General features: G+C 37.5%; 1 protein-coding gene across 1 annotated transcript in view; it reads left to right on the forward strand.

Moving 5' to 3' along the window:
* Window positions 1-24,922, forward strand: part of TMC1 (transmembrane channel like 1) — a 391,450-nt gene that overhangs the window by 263,245 nt on the left and 103,283 nt on the right. Inside the window, exon 7 of the mRNA XM_082624767.1 lies at window positions 23,078-23,125. Within this exon, the coding sequence (XP_082480893.1) occupies window positions 23,078-23,125 (48 nt within the window). The remainder of the gene's footprint in view (window positions 1-23,077; window positions 23,126-24,922) is intronic.

Consider the following 24,922-nt stretch of genomic DNA (forward strand, 5'->3'; position numbering starts at 1 on the left):
GGTCTGGGCAATAACTTTCTGAGGACTCTAACCAATTCTTCTTGAATTACAAGGTCTCTCCTCTCTGACTGCTGGAAAATCCGAACTTTTCCTGACTCTTGTGAACTTCAGAAACTATTCTGCCCATCCTTTCTAGTGTCCTTTCCCTGGCCTTGGTAGTTACCACACATGTATGCACACATCAGTACTCAGCCAACGTTAGAAAAGATTTGTCTGCAGATCTAGAGCTCGCCATCTCCCCCCGCCTCTGTGTGTGTTTGTGTGTGTGTGTGTGTGTGTGTGAAATCAGAACTGTGTCTCCTTAACTCAGTGAGACCACAAACCTCTGTTTGGGTTCCCCCTCCCTGTGTTGCAGCCTAGAAACTCTCCTCAGACAAAATGATCAGGCAATGTCAGGGTGCATCTCATTTGCTTTCCTTCTTTGAGGAGTCACTGTTTTGAGCTTTCTGTTGAGCAGTGTCTGAAAAGAGATGTTTCATATATTCTGTCTGGATGTCTAGCTGCTTAAGGTAATAGGGTTAGTGCATTCCTAATTACTTCATTGTGGCTGGAAGCAAAAATTCCAATACTGCATTTATAGTATGCTTTGGCTTGAGTATTAGAGGATTTCCTTCAGTTACCATAACTTTTAAATGATATAAGGTAAATACCTTCAAAACATATTTTTCTACTTTGGGGTAGTACTCACAGGTATGTTTTTTTACTAAAGATACAGATTTTTAGTATTTGAGTTCCATATGCCAATATTCAGAAATACTAAGTATATTCACATAGTGTATTTTAATGGGGATAAAAAGATAAAATTCCACTCTTGTCTGATATCTTCATAGGTCTTGGAAAGGCTTGAAGAAGGGGCATGAAGTCCCTAAATCATTATTTAGTGAGACAGTAAAAAGGATCCAAACCAAAACTGTCCTAGACAAAAAAAATACCCCTTTGTAGAAGCTGAATCTCTAAGGCTTTTCCTCTTGGACACATGCTACAACAATTGCTTCAATTTGGAAATTTATCCCTAACACTAATTTAAATATCTCATATTAGTATATGAGAATTATTTCTCCTCTTCTTGTTGTGGTATTGGAAAAAGTCAGTTCCCATCAATGTAGAGATTCATATTTACCAGTACTATTATTAAATTATCCTCTATTCTCTTGTGTTTGAACAAGCTGTCTTCTTTAATTTTAATTCATTTAACACAGTATAACAAAAAGTATAATAGATATTCCTTGACTTGAAGAAGCTCAAAACCTATTTGAGGAGATGAGACAAAGACATAGAAAATATTAAAAAGCAGTGTAAGACCATTACGAGAAAGATGTTTAGGTGCAGGATACGAAGTACCAGTTGAATTGTGGAGGCAATATATACTATGCACTTTTTCTCATTTCCAATTATTTAATCTTCTTCTATGGCTCTAGTGAACATTCTTCAGTTTATCCAGATCAACCCTTAGCTGTGGAGCCGAAACATTCCGTAGATACAAGTCTGATCAGTTCTGGGTATGTCTGGATGATTAGTTTAAAGTTCTGACTGCTACGGTTCTGTTTATGCAGAACTGTACTTGCGCTTATCACCACACCATATCATTAACTCTTGGCAGTGTGGGGAGTGGAACAAATGTTGGAATCATGCAGACCTGCGTTTGAATCCTTGCTTCACTTCTTACAGGATTTAGAACTTGAGTGGGTGTGTTAGTTAAGGGCAATTTAGTTAAAGACAACATATTCCAGCTTAGCTAGCCTAAGCTAACATATAGTGGGGGGTTGGTGGGGGGGATTCCCAGAGCCCAAAGGAAGAATGAAGTTGAGTCTCAGGCTCAGCTAGAACCAGAGACTGAAGCCCTATAGCAAACCCAGGAAATTCTCTTTGTCTTTTACCTCTGCAAATCTGCTTCATTCTTTCCGGTTGCATACGGTTTCCTCTCCTTTGTAGTAGATGTGACAGGTGAGACTGAGGCTAAGAGTACCTAAAGCTTCCATTTTCTCAGCCATGTGGGTGAATAAATGTGTGTATGTTTATGTCAGGATACAATTCACAGAAAATGTTGGGGAGGTAGTAGGAAAGTCCCCATAAAAGCAGAGTAACTGGGATAATAAAATGATGGTTGTTTACTATAACTAATCATTTCATCTCTTTTAGTCCAGCTTACTTATATATAGGAGGTCTTCCATAAATATTAACTTTCTTGTCCCTTGCTTCCTTTCTAGCCAGTTTTCACTCTCTATCCTAGACAATTTTCTGCTAATAGTATATAATATGTAGTACCCACAAAGAGGAACATGTTGTATGGCTGATTCACTTTGCTGTGTGGCAGAAATTAACACAACATTGTAAAGCAATTATACCCCCAAAACAAACAAACACAGAATTATTGAAAACAGCTTACATTTCCATCATTTATCAAGGCAAGAATTCATATAGTCTTCCTTGGCCAAATAGATACAGTGGAAAGTAACAGTGGTTGAGTGATTTTGATGAGTCTTCATCCAAGAAGGTTGCTTGTTAGAATGAGGATTGTACAGATACAGAGGCTGCCTGTGGAGTAAAATATTGGGGTCATACCTATGGGAGTATTGCAAAAGGCCCTCAGGAGAATGCATTAACCAAGTCTTAGACTGGACTGTGTATTTTAATACCTTGATACCGGAAAATGAGTATGGCTTATCAAAGTGAGGTGATTCTTATAACTGTAAATTACCAGAAAGCTACAGGATCTACCTGAAAGCCAGGGCTGGAAAGTGAAATCTGATGGAACCTGATTAAAGGTAGCATTTATTTACTTTTTAATTAAATAATCTGTGCTTACTGAAGTGAGCTATAGTTATAGTTAGTAAGTCACACAGTAGATTTTGATATAAATATCCAGTTCTTTTTCTTAAGGGAACCAGTTAGAAGCTTCAATCAAGACAGCTAAGGAATTTCTTTCGGGCTGGTATGGCTCATCTACCCTTCTGTGCTCCATTCTGCTCCCGGTCTACTCTTGCCTGGGATCTCTAATTGTGAAATCTTAATTATCTATGACAGAGAGTTCACAATCTTTGCTTTTTAACTCTGAGAATGACTTCATGATGCTATATGTCTTTTTCTACACCTGAGGACTAATGGTTTATCTGTCCTATTCCTCATGTCTGTCCTTTCTTCTTGAAGGGGAGGGATTATCTACACATTGTGTAAATTGAAGAGGCCTTCCTACCCTCTTGATGCTGATGCTGTCTTCTTTCTGCTTAATGTCTAAACTGAAAATGGGTCCCTCATTTATGCACCACCGTGACATTTCCTGGGGAATGAATAATTAAGCAGTCTTCCCAGCAAGAGTAGTTCGTTTTGTTTTGTTTTTTTTCATTCCATGGCTAATATTGTGTGAAAGTTAAACTTGCAACTAGCCCAAGCCTTAAAATATGGTGATTTTGTGAAATGGAATTCTCTAACTTCAAATATACTTCCTTTTCATTGAACTTACTGAACTACATTCAAGTTAATAACTCAGTTCTTAAATATCTGGTTTTTGAGAGGCAGTGACTAATACAATAGCATCTCCTCCCCCAATACTATCTGCCTTTAAAAAAATATTTTTGATTCAAAGAAAAAAGAAATTTTCCTGCCTTTCTATTTCTGTTCCAACTCCCCAGATACACAAACAGGTTTTCATAGTTCCAGAGTTTCTCTGACTCCACATAAAAGATTTCAGTATAGATACATACTGGTAATGCTAACCTCCCACAGAACACTTAGAAAATAATAGCAGGAGATACTTGCAAGTTCCAGTCAAAATTATGAAGTGGCCAAAGATTTGTGCCCTCCTGTGGCTTCCCCATATTATAATAATACCATTGTGATCTAGGATCCAGTACTCTAAACTCTGTCCTCCACTTTTCTTTTTAGCTTGCCTTCATTTGATTTTCATTCGGGTATCTGGATGGAAAATATCAATACATTACTTTTACACAAGAATGTAAATTATTGGTAGGTAAAGGAGTGCTTTTTAGTTTTCTGCCATGGCTCATATTTTTTCAGACCTTGCCTAATTCCTAGAGTATCACTCCATTCTGTCTCATCCTTCATCAGAAAGCTTATATGCTTTCGCATTGTTTCCATGTGACGTTTAGATTTCCCAAACCAGTATGTCAGGGTCTCCTGCTATTTGAACTTCCTCTTACTTTAAGTTCATATTTAATGCATTTGACCCACTCTCCATTCCCTGCATGCCCAGCACATTTTCCAACTTCTATATGTTATTTTACTGAAGTAATCACCTTAGCCCCTCTCAATCTTTTCCTATCATCACCCTGCCCATCTTCAAGGCTTAGGTGATTCCCACCTCCTCTGTGATGCTTTCCTGGACTTTTTCAGTAAAACATAATTTCTTCCTCTTCATACTTCCTGTGGCATTAAGTATGCATTATTAACATGTCACTCTTCTTCAAGTGCTTTGGAGTGAAGATGGTATTTATGTACCTAATATGGGTAGTTACCACTTTTTCCGGACCAAATATTGACACACTAGCCAGATCATTTTTTTCCAATTTGTGCACTTCATATATATACATATATATGTGCATATTTTACAAACTTATAAAATTAATTTTATTTTCTTAGGTTGAAAAAGTTCAAGGACAAGGTGAGTCAATTGGCTTGCTGCTAAACTCACTGATGGTTAATGTTTGCTGGCCAGCCATTATTGCCCTAAAGAAAATCTACATGGGGAACCAGATTATAATGCAAATGTTGCTTGGAGAGCCCATGCTCAGCACCAGGATAGGTTGAAAGACTTGAGGGATATTTCAGCCAGGTCTGATGGAACATTCCAGTTTTGCTGGCAGGACAAAAAAACAAAGAACAGAAACATTAGAATGGCTTGTCTTCTCCAGAATATGGATCTCTTTCCACTTGATAATGCTTAATAAGCACTAACGTCACTTCCTTTTTGGCTTCCCACTTTCTGTGCCTCTTTTTCTAACCAATTCCTCTCTTCCGACCGCTTTTGTTTTTCAAGTACATCGATAACATTATTTTGGCTACTTATTATGCCCTGGGAGCCATTCTGTCTCTTTAGAAAGCTTTTGCATGTGTCAGATCTCATCTTTTATGTTTTGATGTTTAATAACACTCAAAGGTTTTGTTTTCTTTTGTTCTAATAATATGAAAGTGTGCTCATTTAATAGGCTATATATTTAAAAATGTGTTACTTTTTTAAAATAAAGAAATATAGAAAATTCTGCAACAATATATCATGGCTAGCAAAATATTTGTAATCAGGACTCTTTCAGAAATTTCAGAATGTATCATATCACTGATTACACTGGAAGATATGGGAAAGCAGGGGCATGGCTGACTTTTAATACCATGTATCTTCTACTGCCACAAGAATAGTAAGACTTCGTAAATATTTATTGAGTGATCGGTTGACTGTACTATGAATAGGTACATGGATAGTGAGTAGAGTGATCTTAGGCTTTATAAGACACCTCCTGAGACCCACTTTCAGGGAGGTGTAAGAAGACATGAGTGTAGTCTAGGACCCCACTCCTTGTTCTTAGCTCCTGCTTGCAGGGGGTGTTAGAAAAGGAGGTTGGCCTCTGATACTATTTTCCTTGGTAGGTTATATGGCATCAAAGACAGAACTTAAGGAAGTAGGTCTATTTTTAGACTTGGTGACTTATTTAGATAGGTTGTTATAGAAGGTGGTGCAAAGATATTCACACACAGAATATCAAATCCAGGGCGCTTTAACGCTGCATTCAGTGACCTGGGAGGGGTTGGGTGGAAGCACCTGCGAACTGAAATAAAACACTGCAAGCTCCTCTTTGGAATCCACGAGTTTGGCAGCTGGTGACTCAGGCTGTGGGTCAGGGGACCTGAATGTTACCTTTGGCACCATGATGCCACCTTAGTTTATAGACTTTGAGATTAATCTAATAGACTTTCCATCATTTGGTTCATCTAAAAAAATCTGTTCAGCTTTTTGCTCCCCTCTAAACTTCTCCTTGTCTATGTGTAGATGTAGGTGAGGGTGCTAGATGTTTGTGAGCTATCAGCATGGACCACTAGGAGGGAAAATTATCCCACTCATGAGAAAGAGGCATTTGCTTTCTCTGTGAAGAGGAATGGAATGGTCTGTATAATGGTGTGCAGAAGTGGGAACACAGCCTGCAGTTCCCTGCCGTGGTTCCTCTCCATCCCCCTGCAGTTAACATTCCCCTTGCATGGAGGAGGCTGGGGTTATATGAGGAGCAGAACTGCTGGAACGCACAAATGCCGTAGTGAGAAGACAGGAAATGAAAATATCAAAAAATTCAAGAGGAAAAATTTACAGTAGCTACTTTAAAAAGTGCTTTGATATTGAGAGGCACGAGAGATAGAGTTAAGGAAAACACAGGATCTTTTCTAAGAAGTTAGGGAAGAGCCCTACAGAAGCAGTCCTGATCTATTTGGGCAGAGCTCTTCTCTGTTCCCTCCATGGCCAGTGTCTCCTCCTTCCTGAGACTTGGCTCATGATCTTTCTTCCTCTTGGAAGGGTATAGGAAAGGCCCCAAGCAAGACTCAGGGGGAAATGTGGTAAGTCTGAGACTGGAAGGAAGTTACTGTATTATATCCCTATCGTTCATTGGTGGATTGGTTCATTCACTCATTTATTCACTCACTCATTCATGCTACAAATATTTACTGAGTGCTACAATTTGCCAGGCACCAAGGAGAAAGAGTTGAAGAAGACCAACAAAGGTCAGTCCTGCCTTCCTGGAGCTTACTGCTTGTGGAGAAAATGAACAGTGGCTCAATTAGCAAATAGCTAGATAACATAATGTCAGGTGCTACAGTGCTATGAAGAAAACTAAAGCAGGGTAGGAGAACTAGTGATACCTGGCAGTTTTTGATTTCTCCATCTTTCTAGTTGCAACCTCAGTGAGGTGGCATGGCAAAGAAAATTTCCCAGGTTGACTTTCAAGTTAGGGCACTTTTCTACCCTATGTTCTTCCTCCAGCCTCTAAGGTCTAATCCCTTGGGTTCTGCAATGTAAGTCAGCTTCCTTCCTCTTAGCTGCCGCACATTCACTATAAAAATGCACATGCACTACACTCCTTTGCGTGGATACACCAGACTTCTCTGTTTTCTCATTTTCGAAATGTTGTAGAGATTGCTCATCTGCTGATATTCCTTCTCTCCCTTTGTGTTGTGGGTTAGTACCTTTTAAAATTTCTTCACTACCATGTGTAGTTAGATCTTGGGAGTAAAGGCAAACATATATACAACCCAGTATATGTAAGTGGACTTATCTGCTTAATCTGTTTAAAAATTGGGACAATAACACAACCACCACTGGGTTTCTCTGTGGACTCTGGACATTTTTAATCCCTGTAATTTTTCAATTGCTTAGCGGTAACATAGTCAGGTATGTTGAGTTGAAATAGACTGCTGGATATTTCTCCAGGAAAAATGGGTTTATTGAGGATCAGCAGAGAATTGCAATTAGGGGTCTGCAACCATGGTGAGCCATGTACAAGTCCCTGCATGGAAGGGAAGGAGAATGCTTTTTTAGAAAGGAGCGGGGGGAGGGATAAACTGGGAGATTGGGATTGAGATATGTACACTACTGTATATATAATAGATAACTAGTAAGGATCTACTGTATAGCACAGGGAACTCTACGCAATACTCTGTAATGACCTATATGGGAAAAGAATCTAAAAAAGAGTGGACATATGTATATGTATAACTGATTCACTTTGCTGTGCACCTGAAACTAACACAACATTATAAATCGACTATACTCCAATAAAAATTATTAAAAACAAAATAGGAAAGGAAATTGAAAGGGCTTTAGTAAGCCAGGAGTCCATGGCTTTTCACTGGCTGAGTCTGTGCTAGGAAAGGAATCTGTCTTCTTCCTGTTGTGCTCCGTCTTGGTCACAGGGTGTGAGAGCTCCCCCTTCTGGTCTCCCAACTCTATTTAATTGAGGTTTCTATTTATTCATTTTTTACAGGTAACAGCACCTATTGTTATAAATTCCATCCCCCATCCTCTGTTTACCTCACCGGGGCTGTAAGTTCCTCTCTACCAATTCTAATTCTTTTTTAGAGATTCAGTTTAACTCTCAGAATTGTTCACAGGGAGTCTTCACCAATTTGTCGATTACGTGTAGAATTTTCTACCCAGTAACAGTTCCTACAGGGGTTTCTGCTTGTAGGGTTTTGCACTGGTAAGTTGCAGTTCTCTGTATTTGCCTGTCTCTGTCTCTAATTTGGGGGGGAACAACAGTTTGCCCTGTGACCTCGATTCTCTGACAGTTCTTAGAAGAGTTGTTGATTTTCAGTTTGTTCAGCTTTTTCTTGTTAGGATGGGAGTGATTTCCAATCTCTTTACATCTGGAGACTCAGTGTGAGTCTACCTCTTTGATGCACCTTGCTCTGACCATTTCAGTTCCCTGGGATGTTTCCTCTTTCTTAGCTCTTATTTTTGACATTAAGTATCAGGGTACTTACTTACATTCTACCTTACACCAACTATTTTATTTGTGCATAGCCTGTCTTCTAGCTAGACTGCACTTCCTGAAATGAAAGAAAAATATCTTATTTACTTTATGGTTCCCCAGATTTCATTAGATTAATATAGAGTTGAGTGTCTTCTGTATACCAGACACTGCTCATACATTTTACTTATTTAATTATCACAACACTACTATGAAATTATTTGTTTTTACAGTTTGTTGAAATGAAAGCTGATGTGGCCTGTGGTCATGCTTTTTGAAGTGGCAGAGCTAGGTTTTGAACTCAGGTCTGCCTGATTCTAAGAATGAGACAGTTCCTTCAGCTAAGCTACAAAGCCCTTCCTAGTACTTTGTCTCCATAGACAGTTGTTGTATTCTTGTTCATTGAGCGAATTAATGGATGAATTATCTGGACATTTCACTACTGTTCTCTTCTCTGTAAAGTGAGGATGATGGCAGGTACCTGACCTAAGAATGAAATAGTCAGCTGAGGTCTCTTAATTTGGTAACCAAGAGAAAGTAGAGTTAATTAACTGAAACTCTCTCCCATCACTTCTCCTTAAACTTCCAGAATGTCTGAGACATTTTTTTGAGCTCCATTGCAAGGTGGAACATTTTAGCCACTACTGAAGAAAGCACTAAACATTTTATGAGTTGACTTTTTCTTCCTAACGTTGTTGGCTAAGTTCTGCCTGCTTTATTCCTGTTTTTTCATGATGTTTTATAATCTAGGCCTTCTTTACAGGGACATAGGGGTATGTTTTATAACTGCAAGGGTCAAGCAAGTAAGAGTTTGCATGAAATCCTAGGAGACATAGTGAAGCAGTAACCTCTTACTTTCTGTAGCATTTTTTTTTTTTCAAAAATTTCCCCCATTTTTTTTGTCTCCCTAAATCTCAGTCTTAAAATTAAAAAAATAAAAAACAAAACACAACTTTGCTTTTTAAAGTATCTTTAAAAGTAAATATGGGGCTTCCCTGGTGGCGCAGTGGTTGAGAGTCCGCCTGCCGATGCAGGGGACACGGGTTCGTGCCCTGGTCCGGGAAGATCCCACATGCCACGGAGTGGCTGGGCCCGTGAGCCATGGCTGCTGAGCCTGTGCTCTGCAGCGGGAGAGGCCACAACAGTGAGAGGCCTGCATACCGCAAAAAAAAAAAAAAAAAAGTTGAAAAAAAAAAGTAAATATGGTAAGTATTTATTTACCTTAATAATTTGGAAATACAGAAAATGTCTAAAGAAGAAGAAACTGACTTCTCACAATCTCATCATCCAGTTTTGGCTGCTAACATTTTGGCATATTTCATCTCAGCCTCCACCCCCTTTTTGCATAAGGCATTTATTTCAGATCACTAATATTCTGTAATATACTGAACTTTTATAATCTTTTTACATGATATGTCATAAACATTTCTGAATATCATTAAAATACATATAAATATTATTTCTATTTAACAGATGCATAGCTAATTTATGTGACCATTCAAAACTGGTAATTCCATGTGGAATCAACTTGAGGTGATTGAATATGAAACAAAAAAGAAAGACATGGGAGGCAGCCAAGGCTCTTGACTCATGTTTTTTTGTTTTTGCTTTTATGTTTTTTTGTTTTTTTCCCCCCCATGTGACTGGAGGAAAAGAAATCAACTTACAGAATTCTAGAACATTTAGCATGAATAGATTTCTCATTTGGTCCAGATGGAAACAAAAAATGGACAAAATATATGAAACAACAGTTTTCAAGACATTTCAACTCAGACAACAAAGGATAGAGACCTCTAAGAGATGGAAAACAAATGAGATGAACTCATGATTGCCCCAGTTGACTGTCTAGAGAGAGTCTCATGGCCACAGTGCAGGTAGGTGGGGATATAAACAGAGACTAAGGAGCTCTCTGAGTTGAGGAGATACAGCTTAGAGCCCAGGGAGACTAAGGCAGCTAAAATTCACAGGGAAGACTCCCAGAGAAGAGAAACCTGGACAGAAAGAAAGAGAGAGTTCTGGAGATCTGCACTGTTCCTACTGACTCTTCAACTGAATAATGATCCATGCATGCAAGTTGTTGGGGAAAGAACCCCCAAAAGGATTAGAGGGAGCAATCACTAGAGCCTGCACAGGTCTGGGAATAGTTCCCCTTTCCACCAGCAAGAACATAAAACCTCAGAATTCATGCGATACCAGGTAGAGTACTCAGAAGCGTTTTTCCTCAGCAATAGGGAAAAATTAGCCCTAGACCATATGTTGTTCTAGTCCCACCTAACAGCTTAAAAGTGAGACTCTAAAGGATAAAACTGTTTTGAAGTAACTTAAATGCATACCAGAAAAAAACTGAAGAATATTTATAGGAATATAAAAATATTTAACACCCCAATAAGGAAAAATTTATAATATCTATTATGTAATCAAATATTATCATGAATACAAAGAAGCATAAAAATACACATAATTATAAGAAAAATAAACATAATTGCCCCATAAATGACACAGATGATATAATTAGTAGACAAACAGTTATTATAACTATGTTACACACATTCAAGAGGCTAATGGGAAAATTAAGTAGCGGCATAGGTGAAATGAAAAAGATAAAATTAAACTTCTACAGATAAAAACTACAGTGTTTGAGATGAAGCATATGCTACATGGGATTAACATCAGATTAGATATTGCAAAAGAAAAGATTAGTGAACTTGAAAATATGTATGACAATAGTAGCACAAAGTCTGGAAGGGAAGAAATAGAAACATACTGGTGTAAGGTTTTACACTATACATGAAATGGTATATCACTTGAAGATAGACTATTATTAAGTACCACTTTACCCTAAATCAACCACTCAATGTAGCATCAGAAAGAGTATAGATAGTAAGCCATAAGAGACAGTAAACTAGAATGACTGAGAAAGTCAGTTCATCCAAAAGAAGGCTGAAAAGAGGAAAGCAAAAACAGATCAGACAAACAAAAATTAAATAGCGAGAGGATAGATTTAAAGCCCAATTATGTAGATGTGCACATTAAATGTAAATGGTTTAAATACCCAAATTAACAGTTAGAAACTGTCAGATTAGATTCAAAAATCAAGATTCAACTATATGTTGTCTATGAGGAACCCACTTTCAGTATAAAGATACAAATAGGTTAACAGTAAAAAGGATGGAAACAAAAAGTCATATGAAACTAATCAAAAGAAAGCTGGAGTGACCATGTTAATATTGGTTGAGTTCTATTTCAGATCAAAGAATATTACCAGGAATAAAGAATGCCATTTCATACAGATAGGGGTAAATTTATCAAGAGGAAATAACAAATGTAAACACTTATATACCTAGTAACAGAACTTCAAAATACATAAAGCAAATACTGATAGAACTGCAAGGAAAAAGAGGCAAATTCATTATTATAGTCAGATTTCAGCACCCTTTTTTGTAATAATTGATAGAACAAGTAAAAAAATTAATAAGCATATAGAAGACCTCCACAACACTATCAACCATGTTGAACTAATTGAAATTTATATAACTCCACCTAAGAAAAACAGAATACACACTCTTTTCAAAGGCATATAGAACATCTAGCAAGATATGCCATATTTTAGGTCATAAAATAAGTCTCAATATGTTTGAAAAGATTCAGATTATACAGAGTATAATCTCTGACTATGGTGAAATTAAATTAGAAATCAATAGCAAAAGATATCTGGAAAATCCCCCCAAATTTGGAAAGTAAATATCACACTTCTAAATAACCCTTGGGTCAAATAATAAATCAGAAGAGAAATTAGAAAGTGTTTGGAACTGAATTAAAATAAACACATAGCATTTCAAAATTTTTGAGAAGCAGCTAAAACAGTAGTTAAAAGAAAATTTGTAGTATTATACACCTAGATTAGAAAAAAAGAAAGGTCTCAAATCAGTAATCCTAGTTTCTCCTTTAAGAAACCAAAAAGAAAAGGAGTAAATAAAGCTCAAAATAAGCAGAAGAAAGTAGGTAATAAGGGCTAAAGCTGAAATCAGTAGAAAACAAAGTCAATAGAGAAAATGACACCAAAAACTTGTTCTTTGAGAAGATCAATAAAATTGATAAACCACTGGCCAGACTAATCAGGAATTTATCAAGAGGAAATAATAATTTTAATTAAACAGTTATTCATCTAGTAACAGAAGACAGAAATGAGGGAGAAGACATCACTACAAATTCTATAGATGATGAAGGAATAATAAGGCAATATTATGAACAACTCATGACAATAAATTTGACAACTTAGGTAAATTGTACAAATTACTTGTATGATAACCTACTAAAGCTCACTCAAGAAGAAATAGATAACCTGAATAGAAATTGAATTTATTGTTTAAAACTGCCCCACAAGAATATATCAAGTTCTACTTGCTTCCCTGGAGAATTCTTTCTACTCAAGGAATCAGACAGACATTCTAAGAAAACCACAGACCAATGTATAAAAACAACAATCAGAAACTGAAATTAAAGTGGTGTAAGACCTGAACACTGAAATCTACAAAACATTGCTGAAAGGAATTAAAGAGGATCTAAATAAATGGATATACTCATTTGTGGATTGAAGATTCAATATTGTTATCAATTCTCCCCAAACTGATCTGTAGATTCAACACAATTCCAATCAATATCTTAGTTGGCTTTTACAATTTTTTTGCATAAATTGACAAGCTGATTCTAAACTGTGTATAGAAATGCAAAGAACCTGGAAGAGGCTAAACATCTTTGTAAAAGAATAAGAAACTTGGAAGACATATTTGCCCTCATGGTTCATTATGAAGCTATAGTAATTAAGACAGTGTATTGGCACAATGGTGGACAATCAAAATAAGACAGTTTCTAGGTCACGAGAGTTATAGTTCCTAAAAGAAGATGGCAGGCGCATATTAACTTTCCCCATTCCCTCAGGATGCCTCAAAGTAGTGGTTCCCAAAGCATGGTTTGAAAACTAGCAATATTATTAACATCACCTGGAAGCTTTTTAGAAAAGCCAATTATTGGGGCCACCTACTGAATCAGTATTTGTGGGTGAGGCCCAGGAATCTGTGTTTTCATAAGCTCTCCAGGTGATTCTGATGCACACTAAAGTTTTAGAAAGTACTGCCTAGGCCTCTCCCTGCTACACATCCTCCAGGATATGGGAGACAGGAGAAGAGGTTTGGAGACAGTGGCATAACTCAGTGTCACAGAGTGAAGAAGAAAACTGATGGCCTTTGACCACGGAATCCATTAAAACATACTCTCAATGCTGCCAGGCTGAGCTGATGAATAAAAAATAAGCTAATCTCATTTCTGGCCATTAGGCTATTGAAGATAATTGGCCTACAAGGTGAGCAGTCAACTTTACCAAGCACAGGCAGTTGGCACAATTTGTTGCTTAGAACTAACTTACTGTTAGTAGATGGTTGAGAATAATGCAGAGGCTATGAAGAGAAGTCCAGGATTCTGAAATTTTCCTTAAGTCTTTTAAAATTCTCTTTCTCTCTGTCTCTCTCTCTCCCTCTCTTCCACACACACAAACACACACACACACACATGCATTCACAGTGACATCTCATGACACATGAGACAGGATGTGGAACTGAACAGTTCTGACGAATGTCTGAGTGATAAGACCACCTTCAAGAGCCAAGAGCTGAAAGTCTCTTCTGGCTCAGTAAGACCTAGGAGCTAGTTTCTTGGGGAATACTTGATTACATTACGTAGGCCAAATAGTTTCTGACGTTAGCATTAGAGCTTTAGTCCTACCTTCAACTGCCTGAAGAATGTACTATATTGGATTAGGAAACTGAGCCTCATGTAGTCTGGTCCTGCTTTCTGGATTTAGGATGTGGCTTGTCTCAATAACCAAAGTAAGTCCATCTCATGGAAAGAAAAGGAAGGGATAATGGGGAGTTAAAATTGTAATGAGCACCTGAATTTATTTGATGCTCTTTTAAAGGGGGTCTCCTCTTAATCAGCACCAGCTTTCTTTCCTACCTCCCACCTGGCTGTCATAGAACTAGGTTTAGATCTTAACGTTTAACTATTGCCCTTCCCCCTTTAAAAAATTTTTTTTATTTATTTAATTTAATTTTATTTTATTTTTTACATCTTTATTGGAGTATAATTGCTTTACAATGGTGTGTTAGTTTCTGCTTTATAACAAAGTGAATCAGTTATACATATACATATGTTCCCATATCTCTTCCCTCTTGCATCTCCCTCCCTCCCACCCTCCCTATCCCACCCCTCTAGGTGGTCACAAAGCACCGAGCTGATCTACCTGGGTTATGCGGCTGCTTCCCACTAGCTATTTATTTTACGTTTGGTAGTGTATATATGTCCATGCCTCTATTTCGCTTTGTCACAGCTTACCCTTCCCCCTCCTCATATCCTCAAGTTCATTCCCTAGTAGGTCTGTGTCTTCCTGTTTTACCCCTAGGTTCTTCATGACATTTTTTTTTCTTAAATTCCATATATATGTGTTAGCATATGGTATTTGTCTTTCTCTTTCTGACTTACTTCACTCTGTGTGACAGACTCTCCCTGTGGGACATAATGGTTACAATTGTACTCCCAACCTTCTGGCATTTAATCAAGATAAAATTGATTACCTTTAACTGAAAACAAAAAGTCACTTATAATCAGGATACTGATATATTAGCAGGGACAAGATCCCAACTTTTAGTGGACTTGGCAGACTGTCAGGTACTGTCTTAAGTACTCCCCACCCTACACCTCTGTTTTTCTATTGCCACACAGTCATAATAATTTGTCCTGTGGATGCCAGTTGCTTTTTGTTCAACTTAAACCTGTGCTACAAGTGCTTCTTCAATCGCTGCAATCAAAAATTGCCTAGTGAAGTTGCCCATTGGCTTAGGCAGCACGACTTTCAACGCTGGTTGGCATCATAAACAGGCATGTGAGGGGTAACTAAGAGTATCAAGAAACGGAGAGTTTAGGGTAATATTTTATTCCTTGTCTTTACCTTTTGATGATTAGTCTTTAACCTAATCTCAGACTGAATACTGTGGCAATTTTCCTACTTGCAGAGTGCAAAATATTAAGGTAACAGTCAAAGTAGATGTGTCTTTCTGTCTTACTAGAATTTTAGGTGAAAGATGTCAAAATTTTGTGTTTAAGTATGTGTTAAAGCATTTGAACAATCCTTGTCAATTATTATAACCTTTGCTATGTGCCAGGCACTATATTATGTACAATGCATGCATTTGTTATTACATTTAGTTCTCCTTGTATAATGGTTATTATCCCTTCCTTTCTCTAAGGCATAGAGAATTTAAATAAATTATCCAAAGTTATGGCACAAAATTGTGGCAGAGCCAAAACTCAAATATGATTTTGTCTGAGTTAAAAACTCAGGCTTTCTGCTAGAGCCAGCTGCCAACTTGAAAATTCTGAGTTGTCTTTTCTAGTTCTAGGATATGAATGCAATAGTCTTAGGAAACCAAATGAAAAAAAGTCCTTTTTTAGGACTAGGCCATATTTTTTCAGTACTAGGCCAGTCATGGAAATAAACTTTGTTCTTTTTGGGGGGCCACACTGCACAGCTTGTGAGATCTTAGTTCTCCAACCAGGGATTGAACCCGGATCCACAGCAGTGAAAGTCCAAGTCTTAACCACTGGACCACCAGGGAATTCCCTAAACTTTGTTCTTTATGGCCATGATCTTGAAGGAATTGGAATTAATCCAAATGGAATCAAGTAGTGAAACACGTTTATTTATATTGATTAGTCTCCTGCCTATTTCCAGAAATATTTGAAGAAATGTGACAAAAAGCGAATATCCCGAAATTCCCTAATGAGCATAATCTCATTCTCTTATGAACTCTAATAGATCTTTTGCTTGTATTTCTCTGGTAGAACTTTCCATTATATCCTGTGTTATTGTTTCTAGTATTTGTCTACTTCCATCAAGATGATCCTGAAGGCAGATGCTCTTTGTATTAGGATTCTTCCGAGAAACAAACCAATAGGTTCACTCTCTCTCACACACACATTTAATTTCACGAGTTCACTTGTAAAAAGCATTACTCCGATTAACAAACCATCTAGTGTAAATTTGACATAGAGATGGCTGAAGTGCTTCTGACTGTTCTTTCAGATGTTAAATCTCCATCCTACCATCGTGGATTACTAACTAGAGTACTCAGACGTTAACCAGCTGCCCATAGGTTATAAATTAACACATATACCACATTTTATGTGAGCTATTTCAATAAAATGACAGACTGCATACAAACTACTTAAGGGTTTAGTCTTACTGAATATTATAAATTGAGCCTGTGAGGAAAAAATTGGCATGGGTGGATAGGTGGTCACAATGCTTATAAACTCCTGAGGGCATCTAGAATTCAGAATTCCTTTTCATTAACTGAAGACAATGTTAGCTAATATCCTAGTCAGTAGCAAATCCTATAAAGTTTAATTGTTCCTAAGCAGCTAAAGAACAGAAAAAAGAATGATTCATTCCAGTCAATGATTTGCTTTTGCTTTTTCTTTAAGAAAAAATAAACTAAATTATTTCATCCTTACTCCTATTAATATTTTGTCAAAGAGACGAGTTCTAAATTTCAGAAAACAAATCCAAGTTCTAAGCTGCTCTCTTTTTCTTTATTCTGCCTCTGTCTTCTGTTGCAGCACTTCTCTCACCCATCAGCCCTCATCCTGACTCTGACCCCACTGCCTTTTGTTCTTTAGAAGACACTCATTAACATTTGCTAATGTATGCTAATGAGAAGTAGTTAGCATCTTCTCTGTGAACAAAAGCTGGTGCTAAGAAGGATGTGTAAAGACTGTACAGAGTTCGGCCAGCCTTGCTTCAAGCTTCTTTATGCTCTGAGGACAATCGTCTGCTTTCACTTGTTTCACAGTTCTTGTGTTTTTTGTTTGTTTTGTTTTGTTTGTTTACCCGTGAATCCTGACCCTTCTTCTTCATGACTGGGAATATTACAGAAATGCTGCGGGAGACAGAAAGATTCCTTTTGGTTCTAAGCAATCCAAGGATATATAAGCATAGCCACCAAGGGTTTATAGCACACTATTTTCATCTGGTTAGTAGCCACAGAAACACAAGAGAACGTATTTTCATTTCAGCACACTTATTTACAGTGGTTGCCCTTTATGGCAGTAATTGCAATGTGAGAGCACACATTCTGAATATATATTATGACAACAGGGTTAAATAAGAAATGTCCTTTGCCCCAAAATAACCTGAATGCAAAGAAAGACTCACCACTTACTTTTCTGTAACCACAGAGAGCTCTAAATGCCTTTGTAAATAGCTATTTATTTACTGAATGTGTGTAGTTTAAAAAAAGTCAACCCTCCAAACCACATAGGATAAGAGTTGTTTTGGGGCTTTCTGTAGACCAGTGGTGTCAAGAAATATCTAATTGCAGTTTCTCACAAATACTCCTGTATATAATTTACCATTTGAAGAACTATGCTTCATCATTTCATATTTGCTCTTGTGGCTCAGGGGTGGTAGAATTTGGAAACATACCAGCTACCCATGTCATTCAGCCTGTTTAATTTTAATTTCATGTAACATAAAAACAGAAGGAAAAAGTGCCAAACTATTCGGGGTGCATCTCCTTCCCCTCTTCTTATGTGTATAAAAAAAGTTTATTTTCATTGGGAAAGGATAGAAGGGGAATCTTTATTTTGAGTGAATTTTCTATTTTTCTTTTTGTTAGTCTCTCTGGAACCTCGTAGTAAAACGTGTTTCTCCACAGACTTCATTCTCTTCCTGTATTCCTCAATGCAACTACAATATGTTATATTGTGTTTTTAATAAAGCAGGCATCAGCAGCTATTTATTCTCTGCTTCTTAAGGACTAAAGAACCTCAAAAATAAATATTATCTAAAAGGAAAAACATTAGAGAATGACAGCCACTATTTTTTTTTTTTGCCTGCCCTATCTCCTTCTTTGGTGAGTCTTACCAAAAACTAAAATTATTGTTTTTTGTAATTTTATAACCACAGTGATTTAAAATAACTATTTAGTATCTCCAAGATATTATAATGTTTGAAAATATGACCAGCCTTTTGGCATTTATTATACAAGTTTCCATCAGAGTGTTCTTGAACATATGTGCCCCAAGGTTTTTTTCAATGGTCTTAAGGAAGACCTTATGGTTTTAAGGTTTTTAATGGTATTAAGGAAAGGTGCTGGCACCTGCAGAAAGAGTATCAGCCTAGGTCTGTCACATTAAACCTTTCCCCCAGATACCTTGTTTATATTTAAGTGTAATGATCTCATTCTGTTATTTCCACTCCTGAGGATTTTTTAAATGTCTTATAGTTTACAGGTTCATTAAGGTATCTGATTGATATAAGAGGTAAATAATTATTCTTTTTACTCATTGGCTTCCAAAATATCATGCTCGATTCCATCATTTGAAGGACTTGGGATTGTTATAAACAAATGTCATGAGTATCTTCTTATCTAACCTAAAAGTAGCAAAAATAAAAGGAGCTGCTGATTTAAACTGAATCAGATTTTATGTCCTAGGTAGATATTTGAGAGGAAGAAGAATCACATTCCATCATTTTTGTTCACTTTCACAGAGTGGCTTCTGTTCCTTACTTAACACCCACCAATAATAGTTTTTTCATAAATGAATGGAAGCCGAGTGCTGTGCCATTCTCTACAGGGGAAATGATACTTCAGTATGGTTTGGTGACTCCATCTATTCAAATTAAACTACTGAACTTCAACTGTTCCTACCTAAGCTATTCTCCCTAGAGCCTCCTATCTCCTTTCCTTGAAACTCCACCCGCTGCTGCCCAGGCCAAAAACCTTGGGATTGTCCTTGATTCTTCTCTCCCTCTCATATTCCACATTATACCACATACTGATGACATAGGTTCTTCAGCTAAGATTTGGAAATGTGCTTGTTATGGCATAGATTAATATCTGTCTCAGGGCACTTTATTCTGAGATGAAAGGTACCTCATTTATTTTTTATTTATTTTTTCTTAGGTAATACAATTCAAATTTAATTAATGAGCGGTTTCTACCATTTCACAAGAGAACATGAAAGTGTGTGTATAGGCACAGTTTTGATAATGGTAGTGCCTTTTTAAAAATATCAAAGTTAATTGACTTCCCCTTATTGTATATAAATTTTCACATCATTTTTCCATTTATAGTAATTATAAAATATGGGCTATATTCCCTGGAAATGTACCCCATTTTATATGCGAGGAGCTGATGTTGACATTTCCTCACACACAAAGGAACCCTAAAAAGAAACACACTAGTACATTGCTAATAAACATAATTAGTACATTGCTGGTATAACCCAAGTAAACTTGAGTTTAGGTATGAGTTATAAAGTCATTCTTTTGCATCAAATAGCAAGACTCCTTAAGGATGGTTATTTCCTTCTACAGTTTACAAACTCCTACTCCAGAGCACTTTGCTCTGTAGACCCTTGTAAATGCACAATAAATGCTAATTGAATAAATGAATTTTCAGTTTCCAAAGTAATGACCTGGTGCTACAATAATCCCTTCAAAAACTAGAGGAACAGGCAATATCATTAAACTCTTCCTGCCACTGGGCCACTGATACTGAAGAACCATAAAATACTTTCACAGTACTATAGATTGAAAGAGAAAGCCTGGAACAACATCCACTTTTCTGAACGATTCCAATGCCTCTGAAATGTGACATTTTGCTGTTGTTTCCTTTTACTGTTTTTAATTACTGTGTCTATTTGCATGAAATGAGGATCTGGGTTGCCTAGGAGTTCATCTGCTCCTATTGCATATTCCTCTCTTAAATAAGCGTACTTCATTGCAGTTTTGCTTGCTGCCTTCAACATTTAGACAGGAAACCACTCCCCCCCTTTGCTGTCCTCCCATCACTCCCCAGGAGAGAGGTTATTTTTAAAGTACATAATCAATAGGCTTTGGGAAGCATCCACAACATGAGGGTGGTCATATGATGGGGAGCAAGCTACTAAGGACTGCTGAGAGAAGGGATGGCAATAGGCCGTGCCGAAAATTGTCTGAGAAGGGAAAAACAGTCTGTAACTCCCATTTAAGTGTTCTGAGTTATTCTTTTGCACAGGCTTTTGTCTGGGAGGGGCTTCTTAGATTGGTCCTTCAGCATCGCTTTGAGTTGCAGGAGATGCAGATCAGCATTGACAGTTGCTTTTCAGACCAAATAGTGTTCCATTAAAATTAAGCTTGGTCTGAGGCTCTTGATGGAGTCTTCAATCTCCTGGTCAGGGTGCTGCTGTTTAGTTCTTGATGCTGATGATGCCTTTGCTGAGGGTTTGAATCAATAATAAACCAATTATGGTTACAGTAACTATAAAAACAACTGTTCCGGGGCTTCCTTGGTGGCACAGTGGTTGAGAGTCCGCCTGCTGATGCAGGGGACACGGGTTCGTGCCCCGGTCCGGGAAGATCCCACATGCCGCGGAGCGGCTGGGCCCGTGAGCCATGGCCGCTGAGCCTGCGCGTCCGGAGCCTGTGCTCTGCAACGGGAGAGGCCACAACAGTGAGAGGCCCGCGTAAAAAACAAAAACAAAAACAAAAAAAACAACTGTTCCATGGCCCCTTACTCAGCTTCCAGACAAAAGGAATGCTGTTGAATAAAGAAGGCACCTACTGAAAATGTACAGATGAACATGCACAGATGAGTATCACTGTTGGAAAGTCACCTGAAGAGGAGTGAAGGGGCTATTTCTGCAATACTCTCCATTACATCACTCAGAAACCATAGCTCTTTTTTCTTCTTTACTTGCAACCACAGGGCTATCTCCCCTTATGGATTTTTAGGTTTTATTTAATGGCCATTTATAACTATCCTTCCTGTACCTGAAAAGATGACCTATGACTCCAGCCCTGCTTTTTCTCTCCCCTGGTTGTCAGAGGAAATTTATTTCTTGCTCATCTCCTTGGCTTGGGACATTTCATTCTGCTGCTTTTGTTTAATATATGATCCTTCCTAAAGATTTGCTTGTATTTCTATTTGTTTAGTATTTTCCTCCATTTCATTATTTAACTTTATTTAATCATGTCTAGTGAGTTGATTATTGCAAATCATTATAGCATTTTATGTGAATTTTTGCTTTGGCTATGCATGGCGCAAAAGAGGCTGTGTGTCAGACTTTGCCATTTGTCCTCAGCCGTTTCTATATTATGCACGCTGATCAGACCTTGCTCTAAGGCTAATCTTATATCATTAAGATGCCTTCCTCAGTGAATTATTCTTTGGCTGAAGAAACTTGGCGGCAGCATTAATTGCAAATAAAGACCATGGCCTATTGTTGAATGTAAAATATCTCTGAGAAGTGTCTGCCTTCACTATTGCGAAATCTCAGTAGTGACATAAAGACCTTTGTCCTGTGCAGATCCAGTTACAACCGGTGACAGAGGCGTATGTCCACTCTGAACAAAAGAACACTTATTTTCATATTCTGTGGCTGATGTTGAGTGATAACATTTTTGCATATCCTAAAAATTTTTACGCAGATGCTGTTTAAAGGCAAAAAGTGCTTTTACAATAATCTTCTTTGTGAATGGAATTTAAACTCTGAATGTGCTGCCTTTTCAATATGCCTGTCAAGTTCTGAATAACCTTTGACAGTGCTGAGCAGAAACAAAACCAGAGGTTGTTTCCTCTGTTCACAACAACATCGTTTGTTATCTTTGCTTTTTTGGACTTATGCCCATCCACCTTAAATAAAAATATGTAAATTAATATTTTAAATGAGTTGCTAGACTCATGGTTTAAAGAAATAGTCTACTGTAATTTTTACCATGGCAGTTTGCAGATCTTTGTCTCTGGCTGACTCAACCTGTGATGAATGGACAGTAGTTGACAAGGGGAAAAAATCTGCCAATTAATATATTTTCCTATATTACTGTATCATTAAAATTTTATAAAACCTTTATATGCCTTTATAAAAATGGAGCAAATCTAAAAACAAGATGCTGAGGATGAGGTGAGGAGTAGACAGAAGAAGTGTTCTTTGTCTTGGAAAGAACTGTAGAATCACCTGTGTCCATATAGTCAAGGTAAATCATATATGGGAATATTTAAGCTGTCTGCATATAATACCTATAGAAATAATTGAAATAGGAAATATCAGGTGTTAAGCATTTTTGAAAGATTCTTTGACACTGGGTACCTGGTCATAATGAAATATTGTCTATTTTAATAACTTTATTTATAATAACCAAGGGTTTGTGCATGTGTATATAGCTTTGCCAACAATTCCTTTTACCATAGAATGAAATGACCCAACACACTCTAAGTCTGCTTATTGCAGTACAGAATTTATTTTGGTTGAAGTTATTTTGAATTGAGTTGACAGGTTTATGATTGATATGTTTTGCAAATCGTTGAAGATGATGAAGCAGAGACGTCCTTGCACAGCACTGTATAAGGTATTGTAGCTGTATATCTTTAATAAACAATGCTTATTTTGACAAGTTTATTGAAAAAATTTATTAACTGCACAAAAAACTTTACAATGAAAATAATAACAGTAAAAACCAGTTATTAACAATTGTACCATCATTTAAAGAATTGCTATATTTTTTCTTTCTTCAACAGTGCAAATCCAAGTGGAGGAAGAAGAAGATGATACTGAGGAAAGTTCAAGTAAGTGGGGGTGGACATATCCCCACTTGGGATATGTTTCCTGTGGAATAGCAGCGAATTCAGGGGATTCATCCTGTTATCTTGTGGGAATATGCTACCATATGCAAGCAGAGGAGCACGTGTGGATGACTTTCGATGGTCTCACAAAAGAGATCAAGACCATCAAACAGAATCTCTACTCGAGATTCCATTCAATTGGCACACACACATTCCACCCAATTTATAATTTACTCATGATTAAGTAGATGGTAGTTTAGAAAAAATTTGCTCTTTTATTTCTTTACTATTTTCCCCCATGAAAATCTTTGTCCTAAAAGCTTTTCTCTAAGGCTGAATCTATTACAGTATAACAGATTGACCTTTTTGACTGAACTGATCAGGTGGTTCAATAAAAATGAAAAAACCTGTCCTTTTGTACTGAATTCATGGGTATTTTGTCAGAATTGCTCTGCTGTTTTTACTTTGAGTAGGTTCAGCTCAAGAGCTGTGACCCCTTTCCAGGCATGCAGACCCCTCATGGACTGGAACAGAGAAAGATCATTATATGAGCAAAAGTTTTGAGTTTACCAAAACTGAAAGAGCAGCATCTCAAGAAGAGTTCAATTAGAGAATACCTCAACACTGTCAATTAAAAACCTGAGCCAGGGCTTCCCTGGTGGCGCAGTGGTTGAGAGTCCGCCTGCCGATGCAGGGGACACGGGTTCGTGCCCCGGTCTGGGAGGATCCCACATGCCGTGGAGTGGCTGGGCCCGTGAGCCATGGCTGCTGAGCGGGCGCGTCGGGAGCCTGTGCTCCGCAGCGGGAGAGGCCACAACAGTGAGAGGCCCGCATACCACACACACACAAAAAAAACAACAAAACCTGAGCCCAACATGACAGCCAGTGAATGTTCATGATGACAGTTGTTTTCATTAATTTGGTACATTTTACATGAAAACAGCCCAGAGTCTCACATAGATCCTAGATGCTATGACTTGACTACTGTCAGGGAGGAAAAGTAATTTTTCCTCTACCCTCCTGAGTTCTTAGCTGATACCCCTATAATATAAGACAGTTTAACAAGAAATAAACCAAAAAAACCAGAGGTTTATTAACGCAAACACCTCATGTATACATGAGAGATATCCAGGAAAATGAGTAACTGTGAGGTGGCTTAAAATTTAGATTTGAACACCATCTAAAGAGGGGAGAGGGAGGGCATGTAGGTCTCCTGGGAGAGAATAAGTAAGTTTTAGGAGAATAGATGGGAAGTATGATAGTTTATGATAACTATGTGGTGTTGACCTATAGTCTCCTCTCCTGTGATAAAAGTCAATCTTCCTTGGGGATGAAACTCCTGGGGAGGGGATTTATGACAGTTGAGCTCCTTTTGGAGACTGTCTTTAAGCAGATAAGAGAAGTTCAGAGAAAGTCTCTTCCTGCATTTGCTGTTTTTCAAGTGCTACAGCTCAAAATAGTCAATACACCAAAGTGGCATATTTTGGGGTGGTATATTCAGAATGCCTTTTTGACGTGGTATATTTTGCTACCCTTCAAAACTGAATCAAGCCCATTCCAAAAGGTAATGTATGCAAATCCACATTTAGTAGGCAACTGTAAAACATTCCTTTTTTTAAGAATTTGAATATTTGGAAACTAGTTAAAGCACTAAATATAGCCTTTTTGTCCTAAGTGCTAAAATATAAATATAATAATACACTCTTCATCCATGGTCAAACTGCAAGCTTAATAGTTTAGCCTTAATATGAAATATACTAAAATGCAGGGTAGTAAGTGGCTGCTAGAGTTTTCGAGCTA

Source organism: Mesoplodon mirus (genome assembly GCF_964341445.2).
Source record: "Mesoplodon mirus genome assembly, chromosome: 1".
NCBI lineage: Eukaryota > Metazoa > Chordata > Mammalia > Artiodactyla > Ziphiidae > Mesoplodon > Mesoplodon mirus.